This window comes from Nerophis lumbriciformis, linkage group LG32, assembly GCF_033978685.3.
Source record: "Nerophis lumbriciformis linkage group LG32, RoL_Nlum_v2.1, whole genome shotgun sequence".
Taxonomy (NCBI): Eukaryota; Metazoa; Chordata; class Actinopteri; order Syngnathiformes; family Syngnathidae; genus Nerophis; species Nerophis lumbriciformis.
Genome location: NC_084579.2, coordinates 21,984,495 through 22,002,483, shown reverse-complemented (window position 1 = coordinate 22,002,483; position 17,989 = coordinate 21,984,495). Strand labels below are relative to the sequence as shown.

Here is a 17,989-nt window from a genome sequence, read left to right as displayed (position 1 = left end):
AAGTATTTGGCCACCCATCCAAATGATCAGAATCAGGTGTCCTAGTCTCTTGGCCCGGCCACAGGTGTATAAAATCAAGCACTTAGGCATGGAGACTGTTTCTACAAACATTTGTGAAAGAATGGGCCGCTATCAGGAGCTCAGTGATTTCCAGCGTGGAACTGTCATAGGATGCCACCTAACAAATCCAGTCGTGAAATTTCCGTCCTCCTAAATATTCCAAAGTCAACTGTTGGCTTTATTATAAGGAAATGGAAGAGTTTGGGAACAACAGCAACTCAGCCACGAAGTGGTAGGCCACGTAAAATGACAGAGAGGGGACAGCGGATGCTGAAGCGCATAGTGCAAAGAGGTCGCCGACTTTCTGCACAGTAAGTAGCTACAGAGCTCCAAATTTCATGTTACCTTCCAATTAGCCCACATACAGTACGCAGAGAGCTTCATGGAATGGGTTTCCATGGCCGAACAGCTGCATCTAAGCCGTACATCACCAAGTCCAATGCAAAGCGTGGGATGCAGTGGTGTAAAGCACGTTGCCACTGGACTCTAGAGCAGTGGAGATGCCTTCTCTGGAATGATGAATCACAATTTTCCATCTGGCAATCTGATGGATGAGTCTGGGGTTAGAGGTTGCCAGGAGGACGGTACATTTCGGACTGCATTGTGCCGAGTGTGAAATTTGGTGGAGGAGGAATTATGGTGTGGGGTTGTTTTTCAGGAGTTGGGTTTGGCCCCTTAGTTCCAATGAAATGCTCCAGGATACCAAAACATGTTGGACAATTCCATGCTCCCAACCTTGTAGGAACAGTTTGGAGTGGGCACCTTCATCTTCTAACATGACTGTGCACCAGTGCACAAAGCAATGTCCGTAAAGACATGGATGACAGAGTCTGGTGTGGATGAACTTGACTGGCCTGCACAGAGTCCTGACCTGAACCCGATAGAACACCTTTGGAATATTAGAAAGGAGACTGAGAGCCAGGCCTTCTCGACCAACTTCAGTGTGTGACCTCACCAATGCGCTTTTGGAAGAATGGTCGAAAATTCCAATAAACACACTCCACAACCTTGTGGACAGCCTTCCCAGAAGAGTTGAAGCTGTAATAGCTGCAAAAGGTGGACCGACATCATATTGAACCCTATGGGTTAGGAATGGGATGGCACTTCAAGTTCACATATGAGTCAAAGCAGGTGGTCAAATACTTTTGGCAATATAGTGTAGATTATCCCACTATACTGACTATTTTTGCTTTTTCATTTTTTTTAATATTTGTTTTTAACATGTTGTCATTTATTAGTTTGTGGAGGTAATGTGTTTGATTTTGGAGAGCAAGAAGTGAGAGGATGTTTCACCACTGCGTAAGTACTGTAGTCTTGTGCAACAATATTTCTTAACTTGAATAGCACACACACTAATAGCTGTAAGTTGTTGAACTATTTTTAGCATATTAGCCTGGAGATGATATTTAGCAGAGAAACTGAGCTCTGCTGTGGGCATGCAATGACAGAAATGAACTGCTCTATCCTTACTCCTATTATTTTAATCTGTCCCAATTTTGTTTCTATTGAGATTTTTATCGAAGCCAACCATAAAATGCATGAACTGATAATGTGTGGAATTAAAGTATAAATGGTGGCTAGAAATAGAAAACAGGAAAGAAAAAAAGAAAACAAGCTCTGTGCTGGTAATTCGAATTCTAATCTCCCCTGCTCTGTTTAAATCCCTCATTAAAATGTAAAACTAGGCTTGAGAAACAAACAATATTGTTTTCCTGAGTTTGCTCCAAGACGAGAGAAGGCCTCTTGGGAGACAATTGTGGCTTTTTTTTTTTTTAAATAGGGAGACGCCCACCTGAAATGGTGCATGAACCGCTTGAACTTGTCAGTGCGGCGATACAGCGGCACGACAATGTTGACGACCACGTGGCCCGTGTCCACCCTCTCGTTTTTCACCTTCATCAGCGGTCCAAAGGGCCGGAAGAGGACCAGGCGTCGGAATTCGTGACTGTAGTCCCCTCGGAAGGTCAGTTCATACAGTGTGCCTTTGTCCTTCTCAATGCGCGTGATGCCTGTGCACGGGATGCAAAAACACACAAAACTTGTGACCAAACAACATTACATATTTTTGTGATAGTTATTTTTAATACGGGCTGACAGCCTTGTGGCTGTGGGATTTTATTTCATTTTTATTTTACTGGAATAATCATCTTGGGGGAAGTGTGTATGTTTGAACCAGTTTATTAACACTCTACGTGTTGCCACAGAAGAAAATAATATTTTCTTGTATAAAATACAAGTTTAGCCATGACAAAAAAAAATATGGTAACACTTTAGTATGGGGAACATATTCACCATTATTAGTTGCTTATTCTGAGGTTATTGAGGGAAGACTCTTAGTTAATGGCTTACTGGTTGTATAATAAGGCCATGCAGAATAAGACATTAATAAGTACTTAATAATGACTAATCAAGAGCCAATATGTTACTAATTTGCATGTTAATAAACAACTAATTAATGGTGAATATGTGTTCCCCATACTAAAGTGTTACCAAAAATATTTATAAACTGATAAAATATAGTGAAAACTGTAAATATTAGATTCATATAATTCAAGAAATTCACATCAATATGCAGTTAGATTCGCGCTGCAATTATTTTGGTACTTGAAAAATCTATCGATTAGTTCAGGGGTCCCCAAACTTTTTGACTCGGGGGCTGCATTGGGTTAAAACAATTTGGCCGGGGGCCAGGCTACATCTGCATATATATATATATATATATATATATATATATATATATATATATATATTGATGTCACGTTATCAATGGAAAAATGCACGTTTGACAATAAAATTTGCCTGAGTGGCTAGGAGACACCAAGAGTAACAAGCGGTAGAAAATGGATTAGAATTTAAATCACCAAAATTATTCCAGAGCGCGGCCACCGCTGCTTCTCACTGCTCCCCTAACCTCCCAGGGGTGGAACAAGGGGATGGGTCAAATGCAGAGGAAGTTTTCACCACACCTAGTGTGTGTGTGACTATCGTTGGGACTGTAACTTAACTTTTAGAAAGGACAGATTTTTTAAAATAATAATGAAAAAAAAAAGTTTTTTAAACTTGGTACTTCCCGCGGGCCGTAGTTTGGGGACACCTGGATTAGTTGTTTTGATTAATTGGATAAAACACACTTTAAGTTAAAGTTAAAGTACCAATGATTGTCACACACTAGGTGTGGCGAAATTATTCTCTGCATTTGACCCATCACCCTTGATCACCCCCTGGGAGGTGAGGGGAGCAGTGGGCAGCAGCGGTGGCCGCGCCCGGGAATCATTTTTGGTGATTTAACCCCCAATTCCAACCCTTGATGCTGAGTGCCAAGCAGGGAGGTAATGGGTCCCATATTTATAGTCTTTGGTATGACTCGGCCGGGGTTTGAACTCACAACCTAACGATCTCAGGGTGGACACTCTAACTTTATTGTACATTATCATGTCTCTGTGTTTTGTCGCATGTTCTTGCACCTGGTCCTCTCTCTCTCTCCCCACAGTGTGGCGTGCTGCAGGCTCAAGGCCTCAGGGCACACCTGACAATAATTGGTGGGCCACTGTTTAACTGATCAGGTTCAGCTGTGTGTGGCTGTATCTTTTGTTTGCCGTGCTGACTTTGCCATGCTCAAAGCTCTTCCAAGACGATTTCCATACTACTTTCCGGCTTGCCAGGTCTGCCCGGGATTAATTCCTAGCTCAGATCTGGGCAAATTAAGGCCCGGGGGCTGCATGCGGCCCGTTAAGCTTTTTAATCTGGCCCACCGGACATTCCCAAATAATTTTTTTTAATCTTTAAAATGGAAACTGTAGCTGCCATTATGATGTGCAGTGATGTTTTCAAATGACCGCAAGTCTTGAACTATACAAAGTATTTCATGGTTGGAATCTGTGCATTTGCATGATATACTAGTTACTATGGTCATCGAAGTCACAGCAGCTCAGACGAGGCACCAAGCAGTGTGGGTGGGGAGCGTTTCCACAGAGTGTTTCCAGAGCGGCCAGCCTGAAATGCGGGTGTCGGGGACAGACACGGAAGAAGTTCTAAAGCTTAGTGATGTATCAGATGTATCAGATTGTAGGTGGTGTTTTTTTTTACCCTTCGCATTCATATTTTGCTTGTTGCATTTTTGTTGAGTTTCGCTTGATTGTAAAATATGTCGGGGGTGATATTCATATGTTGTCAATATTCAGTGTTTTATCCTTCACAGTTAATATTGTAAATCCCACATTCTTTATTTTCATGTACATGTCTCATTCAGTAAAAAAAATAAAAATTATATTCCATTTTTTTAAGGCGGTCAATCATAACGTTTTTAGCTTTCAATCAGACATTTTGAGGTTGTGTATTAGTGTTCCTAAAAATGTACAGCAGATTTTCACAGTTTATATGTATATATACATATATACATATATATATATATATATATATATATATATATATATATGTATATATATATCCATTCATCCATCCATCCAGCCATCTTCTTCCGCTTATCCGAGGTCGGGTCGCGGAGGCAGCAGCCTAAGCAGGGAAGCCCAGACTTCCCTCTCCCCAGCCACTTCGTCCAGCTCCTCCCGGGGAATACCGAGGCGTTCCCAGGCCAGCCGGGAGAGATAGTCTTCTCAACGTGTCCTGGGTCTTCCCCGTGGCCTCCTCCCGGTCGGACGTGCCCGAAACACCTCCCTAGGGAGGCATTCGGGTGGCATCCTGACCAGATGCCCGAAATGCCTCATCTGGCTCCTCTCGATGTGGAGGAGCAGTGGCTTTACTTTGAGCTCCCCCCGGATGGCAGAGCTTCTCACCCTATCTCTAAGGGAGAGCCCTGCCACCCGGCGGAGGAAACTCATTTCGGCCGCTTGTACCCGTGATCTTGTCCTTTCGGTCATAACTCAAAGCTCATGACCATAGGTGAGGATGGGAACGTAGATCGACCGGTAAATTGAGAGCTTTGCCTTCCGGCTCAGCTCCTTCTTCACCACAACAGATCGATACAGCGTCCGCATTGCTGAAGACACCTCACCGATCCAGCTGTCGATTTCACGATCCACTCTTCCCTCACTCGTGAACAAGACTCCCGAGGTACTTGAACTCCTCCACTTGGGGCAAGATCTCCTCCTCAACCCGGAGATGGCACTCCACACTTTTCTGGGCGAGAACCATGGACTCTGACTTGGAGGTGCTGATTCCCATCCCAGTCGCTTCACACTCAGCTGCGAACCGATCCAGTGAGAGCTGAAGATCTTGGCCAGATGAAGCCATCAGGACCACATCATCTGCAAAAATCAGAGACCTAATCCTGCAGCCACCAAACCAGATACCCTCAACGCCCTGACTGCGCCTAGAAATTCTGTCCATAAAAGTTATGAACAGAATCGGTGACAAAGGGCAGCCTTGGCGGAGTCCAACCCTCACTGGAAACCGGTCTGACTTACTGCCGGCAATGCGGACCAAGCTCTGACACTGATCATACAGGGAGCGGACCGCCATAATCAGTTAGTCCAATACCCCATACTCTCTGAGCACTCCCCACAGGACTTCCCGGGGTACACTGTCGAATGCCTTCTCCAAGTCCACAAAGCACATATCGTCCACATGACACATTTTTTTCTCTAAATTTGGCCCCCCGAGTCAAAATATTTGCCCAGGCCTGTCCTAGTTTTTGCCTAGCGTCCAAGTTTGTTTGTTTTGTTTTGTACCTTTTTCCATGGTGTGTTAGTTTTTTGCCCCTGTTGCCTTTTGTTGTACCCTGTTGTATATTGTTACCTAGACAATAAAATGGTGGATAAACTGTTTACTGGTTTCCGCCTCTGCATCTTATTTCTGCACCTCACATATTTCTCAATACTGTGCAACAGATACCCAATTTACAATTTTGTAAGTTATTTTACTTTTCATCCTTAAACAAAAACAGTATCCAGCGGACTTTCACTTTGTTGGCAATAACATAGCAAATTTAGGTCACAAGGCTATATTTGTCGCGATTCGGTGTGTCACGCTAACGATCCCGGTTAGATTAAATAGTTTTAAAAATACAGAAAATTGGGAAATTGTGTCGAGAAATTTTGTCCAGAAACATGATTTACAATTTTGTGAGTTACTTTACTTTTTATCCAAAATACAGAGATCCAAACTTTTACCTTTTTGGGACTACGTTGTTAATTCAGGTCGGGGAGCTATATCCGTCAAGATTCAGCGCAACACCCTAACGTTTTAAAAATACAGAAAATGGTAAAATTGTGTCTATTCCTTTGCTCGATACTGTGCAACATAAACACGATTTCCAATTTTGTAATGTTGCCTGTCTATCTGTGTTGGCCCTGTGATGAGGTGGCGACTTGTCCAGGGTGTACCCTACCTTCCGCCTGAATGCAGCTGAGATAGGCTCCAGCACCCCCGCGACCCCGAACGGCACAAGCGGTAGAAAATGGATGGATGGATGGTGACTGACTGTACTTTTTATCCGAAAACCAAAGATCCAGTCTACCAAACTTTTACTTTGTTTGCAACTACATTGCTAATTAAGGTTGGGACACTGTTTGTCACCATTTGGTTGTCACGCTAACAATCTCGCTTAGAATAAATTGTTTTCAAAATACAGAACATTGGTTAATTGCGTCTATTTGTTCACCAAGAAACACAATTTCCAATTTTGTGAGTTTCTTAAATTTTTATCCAAAAAACAAAAACCCAGACTTTTACATTGTTCGCAACTACATAACTTTTTTAGATTGGGAACAATCTCGCTTAGAAGAAATCATTAAAAAAAAAAAAAAAAAAAAAAAAAAAAAAAAAGGTCAAACTTGTGTCTATTCCTCCACTTGATAATGTGCGATACATAGACACATTTTTAAATTTTGTGAGTTATTGCACTTTTTATCTGAAAAACAAAGACCCAGTCCACTGGATCTTTACCTTGTTCGCAACTACATAGCTAGTTAGGTCAAGGAGCTATGCCACGATTTGTTGCGTCACATTAGCGTCCCGCTTACAACAAATACCGTAGTTTTAAAAATATGGAAAATTGGGAAATTCTGCCAATTCCTTTACCCAAAAACAAGATTTACATTTTTTGGGAGTTTTACTTTTTATCCAAATGACAAAGATCCGGAATTTTACCTTGTTTGTAACTAAATGGCTATTTTAGGTCGTGAAGTTGTATTTGTCATGATTCAGCACGTCATGCTAAATATAAACATTGTTATTTGTTTTCACTTATCTGAAGTGCGATAACCATACTTGCCAACTTTGAGACCTCCGAATTCGGGAGATGGGGGGGGGGGGGGGGGGGGGGTTGAGGTGGGTGGGGTTTGGTGGTAGCGGGGGGGTGTATTGTAGCGTCCCGGAGGAGTTAGTGCTGCAAGGGGTTCTGGGTATTTGTTCTGTTGTGTTTATGTTGTATTACGGTGCGGATGTTCTCCCGAAATGTGTTTGTCATTCTTGTTTGTTGTGGGTTCACAGTGTGGCGCATATTTGTAACAGTGTTAAAGTTGTTTATACGGCCACCCTCAGTGTGACCTGTATGGCTATTGATCAAGTATGCTTGCATTCACTTATGTGTGTGTAAAATCCGCAAATATTATGTGACTGGGCCGGCACGCTGTTTAGACTTAGACTTAGACTTAGACAAACTTTAATGATCCACAAGGGAAATTGTTCAACACAGTAGCTCAGTTACAATGATGGAAAGTGTAAGGATGGAAAGGACAATGCAGGTATAAATAGACTAATAAAGCAATAAAAAATGTAACATATATACGAATATATACATAACATGTGTGTTTTGTATGGAGGAAAAGCGGACGTGACGACAGGTTATAGAGGACGCTAAAGGCAGTGCCTTTAAGGCACGCCCCCAATATTGTTGCCCGGGTGGAAATCGGGAGAAATTCGGGAGAATGGTTGCCCCGGGAGATTTTCGGGAGGGGCACTGAAATTCGTGAGTCTCCCGGGAAAATCGGGAGGGTTGGCAAGTATGGCGATAATTGCTACTTGATAACAATTTCAAACATGAAAAGCAAATAAATGGCTATAAAATATGTTTATAGATGAATAATTGTAAGCATTACTGAGTTTTAGAGCCATATCCTCCTGATAACCAGCGTCCTCTGCAGCAGACATTTGTAAACAATTCAGAAGACAACTGCCCTGTTACAGTGCAGCCGGAAAGTATTTACAGTGCTTCGCTTTTTCCACATTATGTTACAGCCAAATTGGAATAAATTCATTTATGTCCTTAATATGTTACAGACAATAACTTATAATGACAATGTGAAGTGTTTTTATAATTTTGCAAAACCATTGAAATTGAAAAAACTAAAACAAAAATCACATATACAGTCGTGGTCAAAAGTTTACATACACTTGTAGAGAACATAATGTCATGGCTGTCTTAAGTTTCCAATAATTTCCACAACTCTTATTTTTTGGCGATAGAGTGATTGGAGCACATACTTGTTGGTCACAAAAAACATTCATGAAGTTTGGTTCTTTTATGAATTTATTATGGGTCTACTGAAAATGTGACCAAATCTGCTGGGTCAAAAGTAAACATACAGCAATATTAATATTTGGTTACATGTCCCTTGGCAAGTTTCACTGCAATAAGGCACTTTTGGTAGCCATCCACAAGCTTCTGGTTGTATTTTTGACCACTCCTCTTGACAAAATTGGTGTACTTCAGCTAAATTTGTTGGTTTTCTGACATGGACTTGTTTCTTCAGCATTGTCCACACGTTTAAGTCAGGACTTTGGGAAGGCCATTCTAAACCCTTAATTCTAGCCTGATTTAGCCATTCCTTTACCACTTTTGACGTGTGTTTGGGTCATTGTTCTGTTGGAACACCCAACTGCGCCCAAGACCCAACATCTGGGCTGATGATTTTAGGTTGTCCTGAAAAATTTGGAGGTAATCCTCCTTTTTCATTGCCCCATTTAAAGCACCAGTTCTATTGGCAGCAAAACAGGCCCAGAGAGTAATACTACCACCACCATGCTTGACGGTAGGACCATGCTTGACGGGTAGGATGGTGTTCCTTGGATTAAAGGGCTCACCTTTTCTCCTCCAAACATATTGCTGGGTATTGTGACCAAACAGCTCAATTTTTGTTTCATCTGACATCACATGGACAAAGATAAGACCTTTTGGAGGAAAGTTCTTTGGTGAACCTTTTCACATTGTCATTATGGGTTATTGTCTGTCGAATTTTGAGAACAAAAATTTATTATTTTGGAATAAGGCTGTAACATAACATGTGACTGAATACATTTTGTGAATGAATACATTCACAAAACAGACACAAAAACATGACCTTTCTTTTCAAGGAGAAGCATGTATCTCCACATGGCAACAATCACTGTACTTTTAGCATCGCTGTCCGTTGGTATTAAATAATGGAAACATGACCTAGCAGCATGTATCTCCATTTTGTTTTGTTATGTTGTTTTTAGAACTGGATCAAAATAAATGGATATTTGGTACAAATGTATGCTTATCATCAGAAAGCAAGGACGGTATTGTATCAAAAGACCACTCACGTACACAAGCACAAATGCATGAAAAACACATTTGCGAGTCTGCGTGCAAGGCTACTGTCTGCTACTCTTTCAATGTCAAGTACTGGGGTTATGGATGGCAAATTGAGTGGCTAGGGGTTCAACATGAAGGGAAACATACTGAAGGGATACTCAGGGCAGGAATGGAGAAGCATAGAGGAAGTCGCTGTGAAGAATGAGGAAGAACGCTCACTAATGAGCCGAACTACATTCTTCAAAGCACACTTGGATGTGAGACTAAAGCGGGGAAGATCCAAGTCTGATAGCCACCATGTCAATATGCTTTGATTTGGTAAATAAATTGACCAAATTAGACAAATTATTCCCTTCTTGTCCCTGCTTTTCTGTCAAAAACTGCGGTACAAGATTTCCTCCAAATTGATGACCATTAAAGGACACCGAGTGCAACATGTGAGCACCAGGGAGTCTCATCCTGACCTAACAAGGCTTCAGTTTATGTGAAAACACACAATCTCACACACTTGCTTCTGCACATCGCTCAAGATCACAGTCACTCGTATGAGGTCACAAAAGGCGTTTATCACTTTTTGGCTACCGTCACACACTTTAAAGATGGTCATTTTCGCCACACACAGTATACAGTACGCACGCACGCACATGCACACTGGGATAATCTGCGGTGTGAAAAGAAGCTCCCGCTGTGGATGAGGAGCAGCTGTGTCCATTTCCTGCCGTTGTGGTCAAAGCAGGACAAATCAGTAGGATATCCTGATGCATGACACAACACGCACACACACACACACACACACACACACACACACACACACACACACACACACACACACACACACACACACACACACACACACACACACACACACACACACACGTTACAGACTTTCCAAGGATTCATGCAAAAACAGCCGCGGTTGGCAGTGATATTCCTTATCTCAAATGTACAATATTTAGACTACGGTATTTTCCGCACTATAAGGCGCACCTAAAAACCTCCAATTTTCTCAAAAGCTGACAGTGCGCCTTATAATCCGGTGCGCCTTATATATGGACCAATATTGAGCCACAACAGGTCTCGCAACCCCAGCCTCTACTGTAGCGTCTATTCTATGCGCCTTATAATGCGGTGTGCCTTATAATGCGGTGCGCCTTATATATGAACAAAGTTTTAAAATAGGCCATTCATTGAAGGTATGCTTTATAATCCGGTGTCGCCTTATAGTGCGGAAAATACGGTATATCTATTGCTCTGCACTTCCACAGTAGTTTGGCTTTGATTTGACTGCACAACATTATTTGTGTTGTTTTGTGCTAATACACATGAGTGTATTAGAGATACTCATGTGTATCTCTAATACACATGAGTGTATTAGAGATCTGATGTGTTTTTTTCAGGGCCAATTCTGATTATTAGTAGGTGTAACAGTTCTGGGTCGGCACAATGATGAGACTTTTTCCACTGTTCTCAGCTTTATTATTTTCTTTCCAACCTGCGGGTGACAATCAGACAATGTCGGTAACCCGTCTTTCTTTGGCTTACGCCCTCAGCCATGTGAAACTTTTCTGTGAGGGGAGAAGGGAGGGGCTACACAACCCTGGAGGACTACTGGAGCTCAGGAGGGACAAAAAGACATCAAACCGCCCTCTCATAGACGAGCAGAAAAGAAAACTATTTGGAGATAAAATTCACAAACAAAATATAATAAATAACAAAGGTGTATTTTAACTCCGTTACATAGGCAAGGAGGCCGATAACCAATTTGAATTTAAATCTAACTAAACATGGATAGTACACGTCAGTAAACAGCTGGATAAGGCTTTAGGTTGTTTTTTCCAAGCTATTTTTTAGGAAACGTGCGACATAGTGTTTTATGCGGCGCTAATGTTGTGGCAGCATGTTGGGCAAGGGGTTAGTGCATGTGCCTCACAATACGAAGGTCCTGGGTTCGATCCCCGGGCTCGGGGTGTTTCTGTGTGGAGTTTGCATGTTCACAAACATGCACCTGGGGATAGGTTGATTGGCAACACTAAATTGGCCCTAGTGTGTGAATGTTGTCTGTCTATCTGTGTTGGCCCTGTGATGAGGGAGCGACTTGTCCAGGGTGTACCCGGCCTATCGCCCGAATGCAGCTGAGATAGGCCCCAGCACCCCCCGCGACCCCGAAAGGGACAGGCGGTAGAAAATGGATGGATGGATGGATAATGTTGTGGTTGATTTAGCACGGCAGCGCAACACTGGTTATTACTACTAACTTACTCTCTACTTATCACATTTTTTTCATACTAAATACTGTTATCATATGCAAATATATTGTATCTGCTGATGTATTTCAGTTGTAGTTATAAAAAACAAAACAAAAAAAAAGGCTGACAACAATAAAAAAAGAAGGCTGATACACATGTCAAAATGCCGACTATTGATCCCTCGTGTGTATGTCCTCAATCTCCGTATTTCGTATTGATGGGGTCGATCTGGTCTTTTTTTGGTACATACTGTACGTGATTCATAGCAGATTTGTAGCCACATATTAACGAGGCATGTGATAGATCGCTTGGAAATATGTATCTTGAACCATGAAGTGTAAAACCATTAAAACATCCATCCATCCATCCATTTTCTACCGCTTATTCCCTTTGGGGTCGCGGGGGGCGCTGGACCCTATCTCAGCTACAATCGGGCGGAAGGCGGGGTACACCCTAGAAAAGTCGCCACCTCATCGCAGGGCCAACAGATAGACAGACAACATTCACACTCACATTTACACACTAGGGCCAATTTAGTGTTGCCAATCAACCTATCCCCAGGTGCATGTCTTTGGAGGTGGGAGGAAGCCGGAGTACCCGGAGGGAACCCACGCAGTCACGGGGAGAACATGCAAACTCCACACAGAAAGATCCCGAGCACGGGATTGAACCCCAGAATACTCAGGACCTTCGTATTGTGAGGCAGATGCACTAACCCCTCTTCCACCGTGCTGCCCCACTAAAACGTGTTAAAAAAAAATCCAAAACATACAGTAATTACCGAAATATAAGACAAGTCTGATTATAAGACAACCCCTCTTTTTCAAGATCAGTTTTTGGAAATATATGTTTTAAAACCAAAAAATGCAAACATGTTTTAAAGGGGAACATTATCACAATTTCAGAATGGTTAAAACCATTAAAAATCAGTTCCCAGTGGCTTATTATATTTTTCGAAGTTTTTTTCACAATTTTACCCATCACGCAATATCCCTAAAAAAAGCTTCAAAGTGCCTGATTTTAACCACCCATCCATTTTCCTGTGACGTCACAAAGTGAAGCCAACACAAACAAACATGGCGGAAAGAACAGCAAGCTATAGCGACATTAGCTCGGATTCAGACTCGGATTTCAGCGGCTTAAGCGATTCAACAGATTACGCATGTATTGAAACGGATGGTTGTAGTGTGGAGGCAGGTAGCGAAAACGAAATTGAAGAAGAAACTGAAGCTATTGAGCCATATCGGTTTGAACCGTATGCAAGCGAAACCGACGAAAACGACACGACAGCCAGCGACACGGGAGAAAGCGAGGACGAATTCGGCGATCGCCTTCGAACCAACGATTGGTATGTGTTTCTTTGGCATTAAAGGAAACTAACAAATATGAACTAGGTTTACAGCATATGAAATACATTTGGCAACAACATGCACTTTGAGAGTGCAGACAGCCCAATTTTCATCAATTAATATATTCTGTAGACATACCCTCATCCGCGGTCTTTTCCTGAAAGCTGATCTGTCCAGTTTTGGAGTTGATGTCAGCAGGCCAGGGAAGCTAGGGTCGATAGGGGGTTTAGCTCGCTCGTCTGCGGGAACAAACTGCCGCCATTTCTTGCCGTGCTACCGAGGTCCTTTGTCCCTGAATTGCTCACACACTCCGGCAGATTCAATGGGGGTCTGGCGGCAGATTTCTTTGACTTTATCGTTGGAAATGCATCTGCTTTAAGTGTCGCAGGATATCCACACATTCTTGCCATCTCTGTCGTAGCATAGCTTTCGTCGGTAAAGTGTGCGGAACAAACGTCCAATTTCTTGCCACTTTCGCATCTTTGGGCCACTGGTGCAACTTGAATCCGTCCCTGTTCGTGTTGTTACACCCTCCGACAACACACCGACGAGGCATGATGTCTCCAAGGTACGGAAAACAGTCGAAAAAACGGAAAATAACAGAGCTGATTTGACTCGGTGTTTGAGAAAATGGCGGATTGCTTCCCGATGTGACGCCACATTGTGACGTCATCGCTCCGAGAGCGAATATTAGAAAGGCGTTTCATTCGCCAAAATTCACCCATTTAGAGTTCGGAAATCGGTTAAAAAAATATATGGTCTTTTTTCTGCAACATCAAGTTATATATTGACGCTTACATAGGTCTGGTGATAATGTTCCCCTTTAAATAATATTTTGAACATCAGTGAAAAAACTGGTACATTGCAATAAAAAAGGAGCTATAGGGCCTTTCCTGGTCCCATGAAAAGGGATTTTAAGGAAAATATTTTGTGGACTTTTGTGAAGGCGCTGGCAGTCAATAAAAAAAGACTGCCAACTGCCATACTTACCCGAATATAAGAAGAGCCTGAAAATGATATAAAACAAATATAAGAAGACCCCTCAAGACATCCATCCATCCATTTTCTACCGCTTGTCCCTTTTGGGGTCGCGGGGGGTGCTGGAGCCTATCTCAGCTGCATTCGGGCGGAAGGCGGGGTACACCCTGGACAAGTCGCCACCTCATCGCAGGGCCAACACAGATAGACAGACAACATTCACACTCACATTCACACACTAGGGCCAATTTAGTGTTGCCAATCCCCCAGGTGCATATATGTTTTTGGAAATCCAATTAAACACAATGTTTGAAATCATTGCAATTACAACTGGGGTTGATTATATGTTCATAATCTATAGTTACTCGACAATCGTTTGACAACTCAGCTTCATTGATCACCAATATCTTAAAATTAGCATCACAACTCCTCTGTTTTACCATCTTGCCTAATAACCTTTGAGATACTTTTTTTTGACTTTATATAGAGGAAAAGTCTAAAAATCCTGAACGTGTTCTCAACGCAATGTAGAATTCTCACTAGCGGTTAACGTCCAACCACAGTGCTAAGCCACTTTTAAGTCAGCAATCCTCGCCTCCATGGCGGCAAATAACTACAATTCTTAGAAGTATCTTTATCACTGGAAGATGAGGAATAGCTAGTCATGCTACACTAACACACTGTAGGAAGATATGCTAACCGTTAACAGCTATGCTAGAGCTGTTAGTTGTAAACAGAGGTGGGAGGATCGATACAAAAAAATAAACAGTGATAATAAGTAGTATAGTACTGTAGCAGTGTATGGGTGATACTAGTAGTTAAGTCGATATTTTTTATTTAAACTAAATCTTTCGACTTTTGTGTTTTGTTTACAAACTCAGGAAATAAATCCTAGGTCACAGGAGGACTTTAAAGGCAAAAACCAAAGGATTTAAAATAGGAAATCATTTGAATATTTAGCTGATATAGTTCCAACCCCATGCTGTGTTTTTGTCTGATTAAAAATGTGATCAAAAATTGCATAGGTCAGCCACCAAATTACGTTTTGAAATTGTTCTATTATCATTTATATGCCAAATAATATATTGTGATGTATATCGTTATCGCAGGAGGCTACAATATATATCGCGATATAGATTTTATGCCTTATGTCTATCCTTAATATCTTATACTATTGGGTCAACATAGTATATTTTTCAGTGCAGTTTGGTCCTCATGTAAAGTGTTTGTTTACTAATTAGCATTGCATTTATCAACCAAATCCCAGCGTTACCTGTTGCTTTGGCATGCACTCGACAGCCTGTAAGTATTTATAAATAAAAGGCAACACATCTTTATTTTTTGATGCAGCAATGAAGTTAAAAATACCGCAGTCTGATTAACGTTCTCACCTTCAATGAAGTCAGACGGAACATAGACTTTGCTACTTTTGCCGTTCTGCTGGGCCAATGGAGCGTTGAGGCTGTGCAGAGCCGTCTCCAGCACCTCTCCCAGCTCGTTTCTCTTGTCCTTCCTCACAGCCTTCTCCTTGGGCTCACGACTTAGCCCCATCTCCAGCTGGTAGACCCATTGCAGCGTGAAGCTCTCAAAGGGGACCGCCGAGTACTCGCTTGGAAACCTGGCTCCTGTCGTCACTTCGGCTTTGGAAAGCTGGCTCTTGAGAAAATCCTGGAGGTCCGTTTGCTGACTTTTGGCCCCCTGAGCATCTACAAGACCGCCTCCTGGAAGACCGTGCCCCTCTTCTGGGGACCCCGCGGCCCTTTTCAAACTATCTTGAACACCTCTTATCTGCTGGCTGCGCTCCTGCAGAGCCTCTTTCAGCTGAGCAATCTGCTTCTTTAGGGAAGAGATATGGAGGCGGTATTGCTCCTCGCGTTCTTGCAGGAGTGCTTGGTAAGACTGGACCGCCGGGGATCCCCCGCTTTGCGCGGCGCCAACTCGTCCTGTGCCTGCAACTACTGCTCCAACCGCGGGCCTTGTACCTCCCAGCTGGTTCGGGCTGGCGTGGGGTAAGGCGTGACTCCGCTGAGGGTCATCTGAGTGCAAGGGACGGCAGGTCATCGCATAGAGGAGCGACAAGGAGCAGCAGAGGAGCACGAGCACTCCCCCTACACGGGACACCCAGGCGAGTAGTCCACGCCGCAACATGGTTGCGTCTTGCATCAAAAGTCACCTCTCGGATTGAAATACAAAACTCAAGTAACCTCACACACTCCGGCCACAGCGATAAGAGTCCATATGCGATTAAGTTCCATTGCCGTGCCACTTATCAGTGTGAGGTCATTATAAACCACCCTCGGTTGACTTGGTTGCGTTCTTTGGTAAAGTCAATAAAAGAGGCAGCAAGAATGCACTTTTTTTCCACTCTGTTGGTCCACTTAGCGCCATAGTCTGCTGGAAGACTGTGACCCAGACGCCGTTACATCATCCATCCCTCCAAAGTGACTCATGTGCTCCCACAGCTAGCCCCTCATGACACCCTCTTCCTGCATGGAGATGATTCAGGGAACGTCTGGAGATCTTTGGCCGGGATGATGCATGCGGCTGCAATGCACAAGGTGGTCTCTTCAAGCTGTGGAGAAAAAGTGATATCCCTTTTATCACAACCATTTCCTTTACTGTAGCATATCAGTGTTAGTCATTTCATTTGAAAGCGTATCAAATCAGCAGGCACTACTCTGACATGTTAGTTTCGGAAAGTGTTTTGGCGCCAAACTAAAGCATTCCTCTGAGTCTTCTAATCCTGGACAAAAATGTTGCCACATGAGTGAGAAGAGAGAAATATCAGGTACAAAGTAAAAGTGGGTCATCTCTTCACAAAACTTTTAAAAGCTTTTAAAAAGGGAGCATTTGCATCATTTATACAGGATGGGTGCTAGTGGACAATATCATATTTTTAAAACAGGGGTAGGTGGGTATTTTGCACCCACACTTCCTGTCTGAGTGATGACCCTGCAAAAATAAAGAACAAATTGATAATGCAAGACATAAAAAAATTAATAATTTGACCTAGTTTGGAATAAGATGCCTATCCAGTATCAACATTAAAAATCATCTGTGGTGCCCACGCTAATGCTTTGTGTTCTCGCTCAAATTCAATTGAAAATCATGTACTGTACTTGAGGACATAAAATACTGAATTTGAAAAATGACATGCTAAGACATGCACCTGGGGATAGGTTGATTGGCAACATTTAATTGACCCGAGTGTGTAAATGTGAGTGTGAGTGATTGTCTATCTGTGTTGGCCCTGTAATGAGGTGGCGAGTTGTTTGTCCAGGGAAGAAGATACATGGGAAATTTTATGAAGGGAGAAGACTCGCTTTCAATGCTGTAAAATCAAATTTTCATGTTTTATGATAGAGATGCATCAAAAATCTATTTATATGCGACTTGTTGTAATTAAACGTATTAAAGTACCAGTGGATTGGAAACACAAGTTGACTTAATATGCTTAATTGTGTTTCATTGCATCCATTAAACCATAGTCAATTGTATTTACAATCCGCAAAGTATGTAAACATATCACTAAATGGCACAAATTCAGTCAGTTATTTTGAATATTCTGCTCCGAATGTATTGGGTAATTATGTAGACTGACATCACTGTAGTAAGGTTCTGCACTCTGACCATAGTATAAGATCAGTCTTACTGGAAATACGCAAACATTTGAGACAGATGTGCTGTCTATCATTCACAATCCTTATATAAGACATGAGCACATATGTTTTTCTTGTTTTATGCATTCTAAATTGTAAATAAATAAATACATCAAAAGTCCGCTAATAATGTAGTCAATGGAGGCTCTCTATTTCACCCACAAAACCCTCTAAATAACC

The 17,989-nt window shown here is 42.3% G+C and overlaps 1 protein-coding gene across 1 annotated transcript in view; it reads right to left on the bottom strand.

The window, feature by feature from the left end:
- LOC133574647 (chondroitin sulfate N-acetylgalactosaminyltransferase 1-like) overlaps positions 1-17,989 on the bottom strand; it is a 90,862-nt gene that overhangs the window by 38,336 nt on the left and 34,537 nt on the right. The window contains exons 2-3 of the mRNA XM_061926849.1: positions 15,542-16,722; positions 1,853-2,069 (exon numbers count right to left, since the gene is read on the bottom strand). Coding sequence (XP_061782833.1) covers positions 1,853-2,069; positions 15,542-16,313 — 989 coding nt within the window. The 5' untranslated portion in view covers positions 16,314-16,722. The remainder of the gene's footprint in view (positions 1-1,852; positions 2,070-15,541; positions 16,723-17,989) is intronic.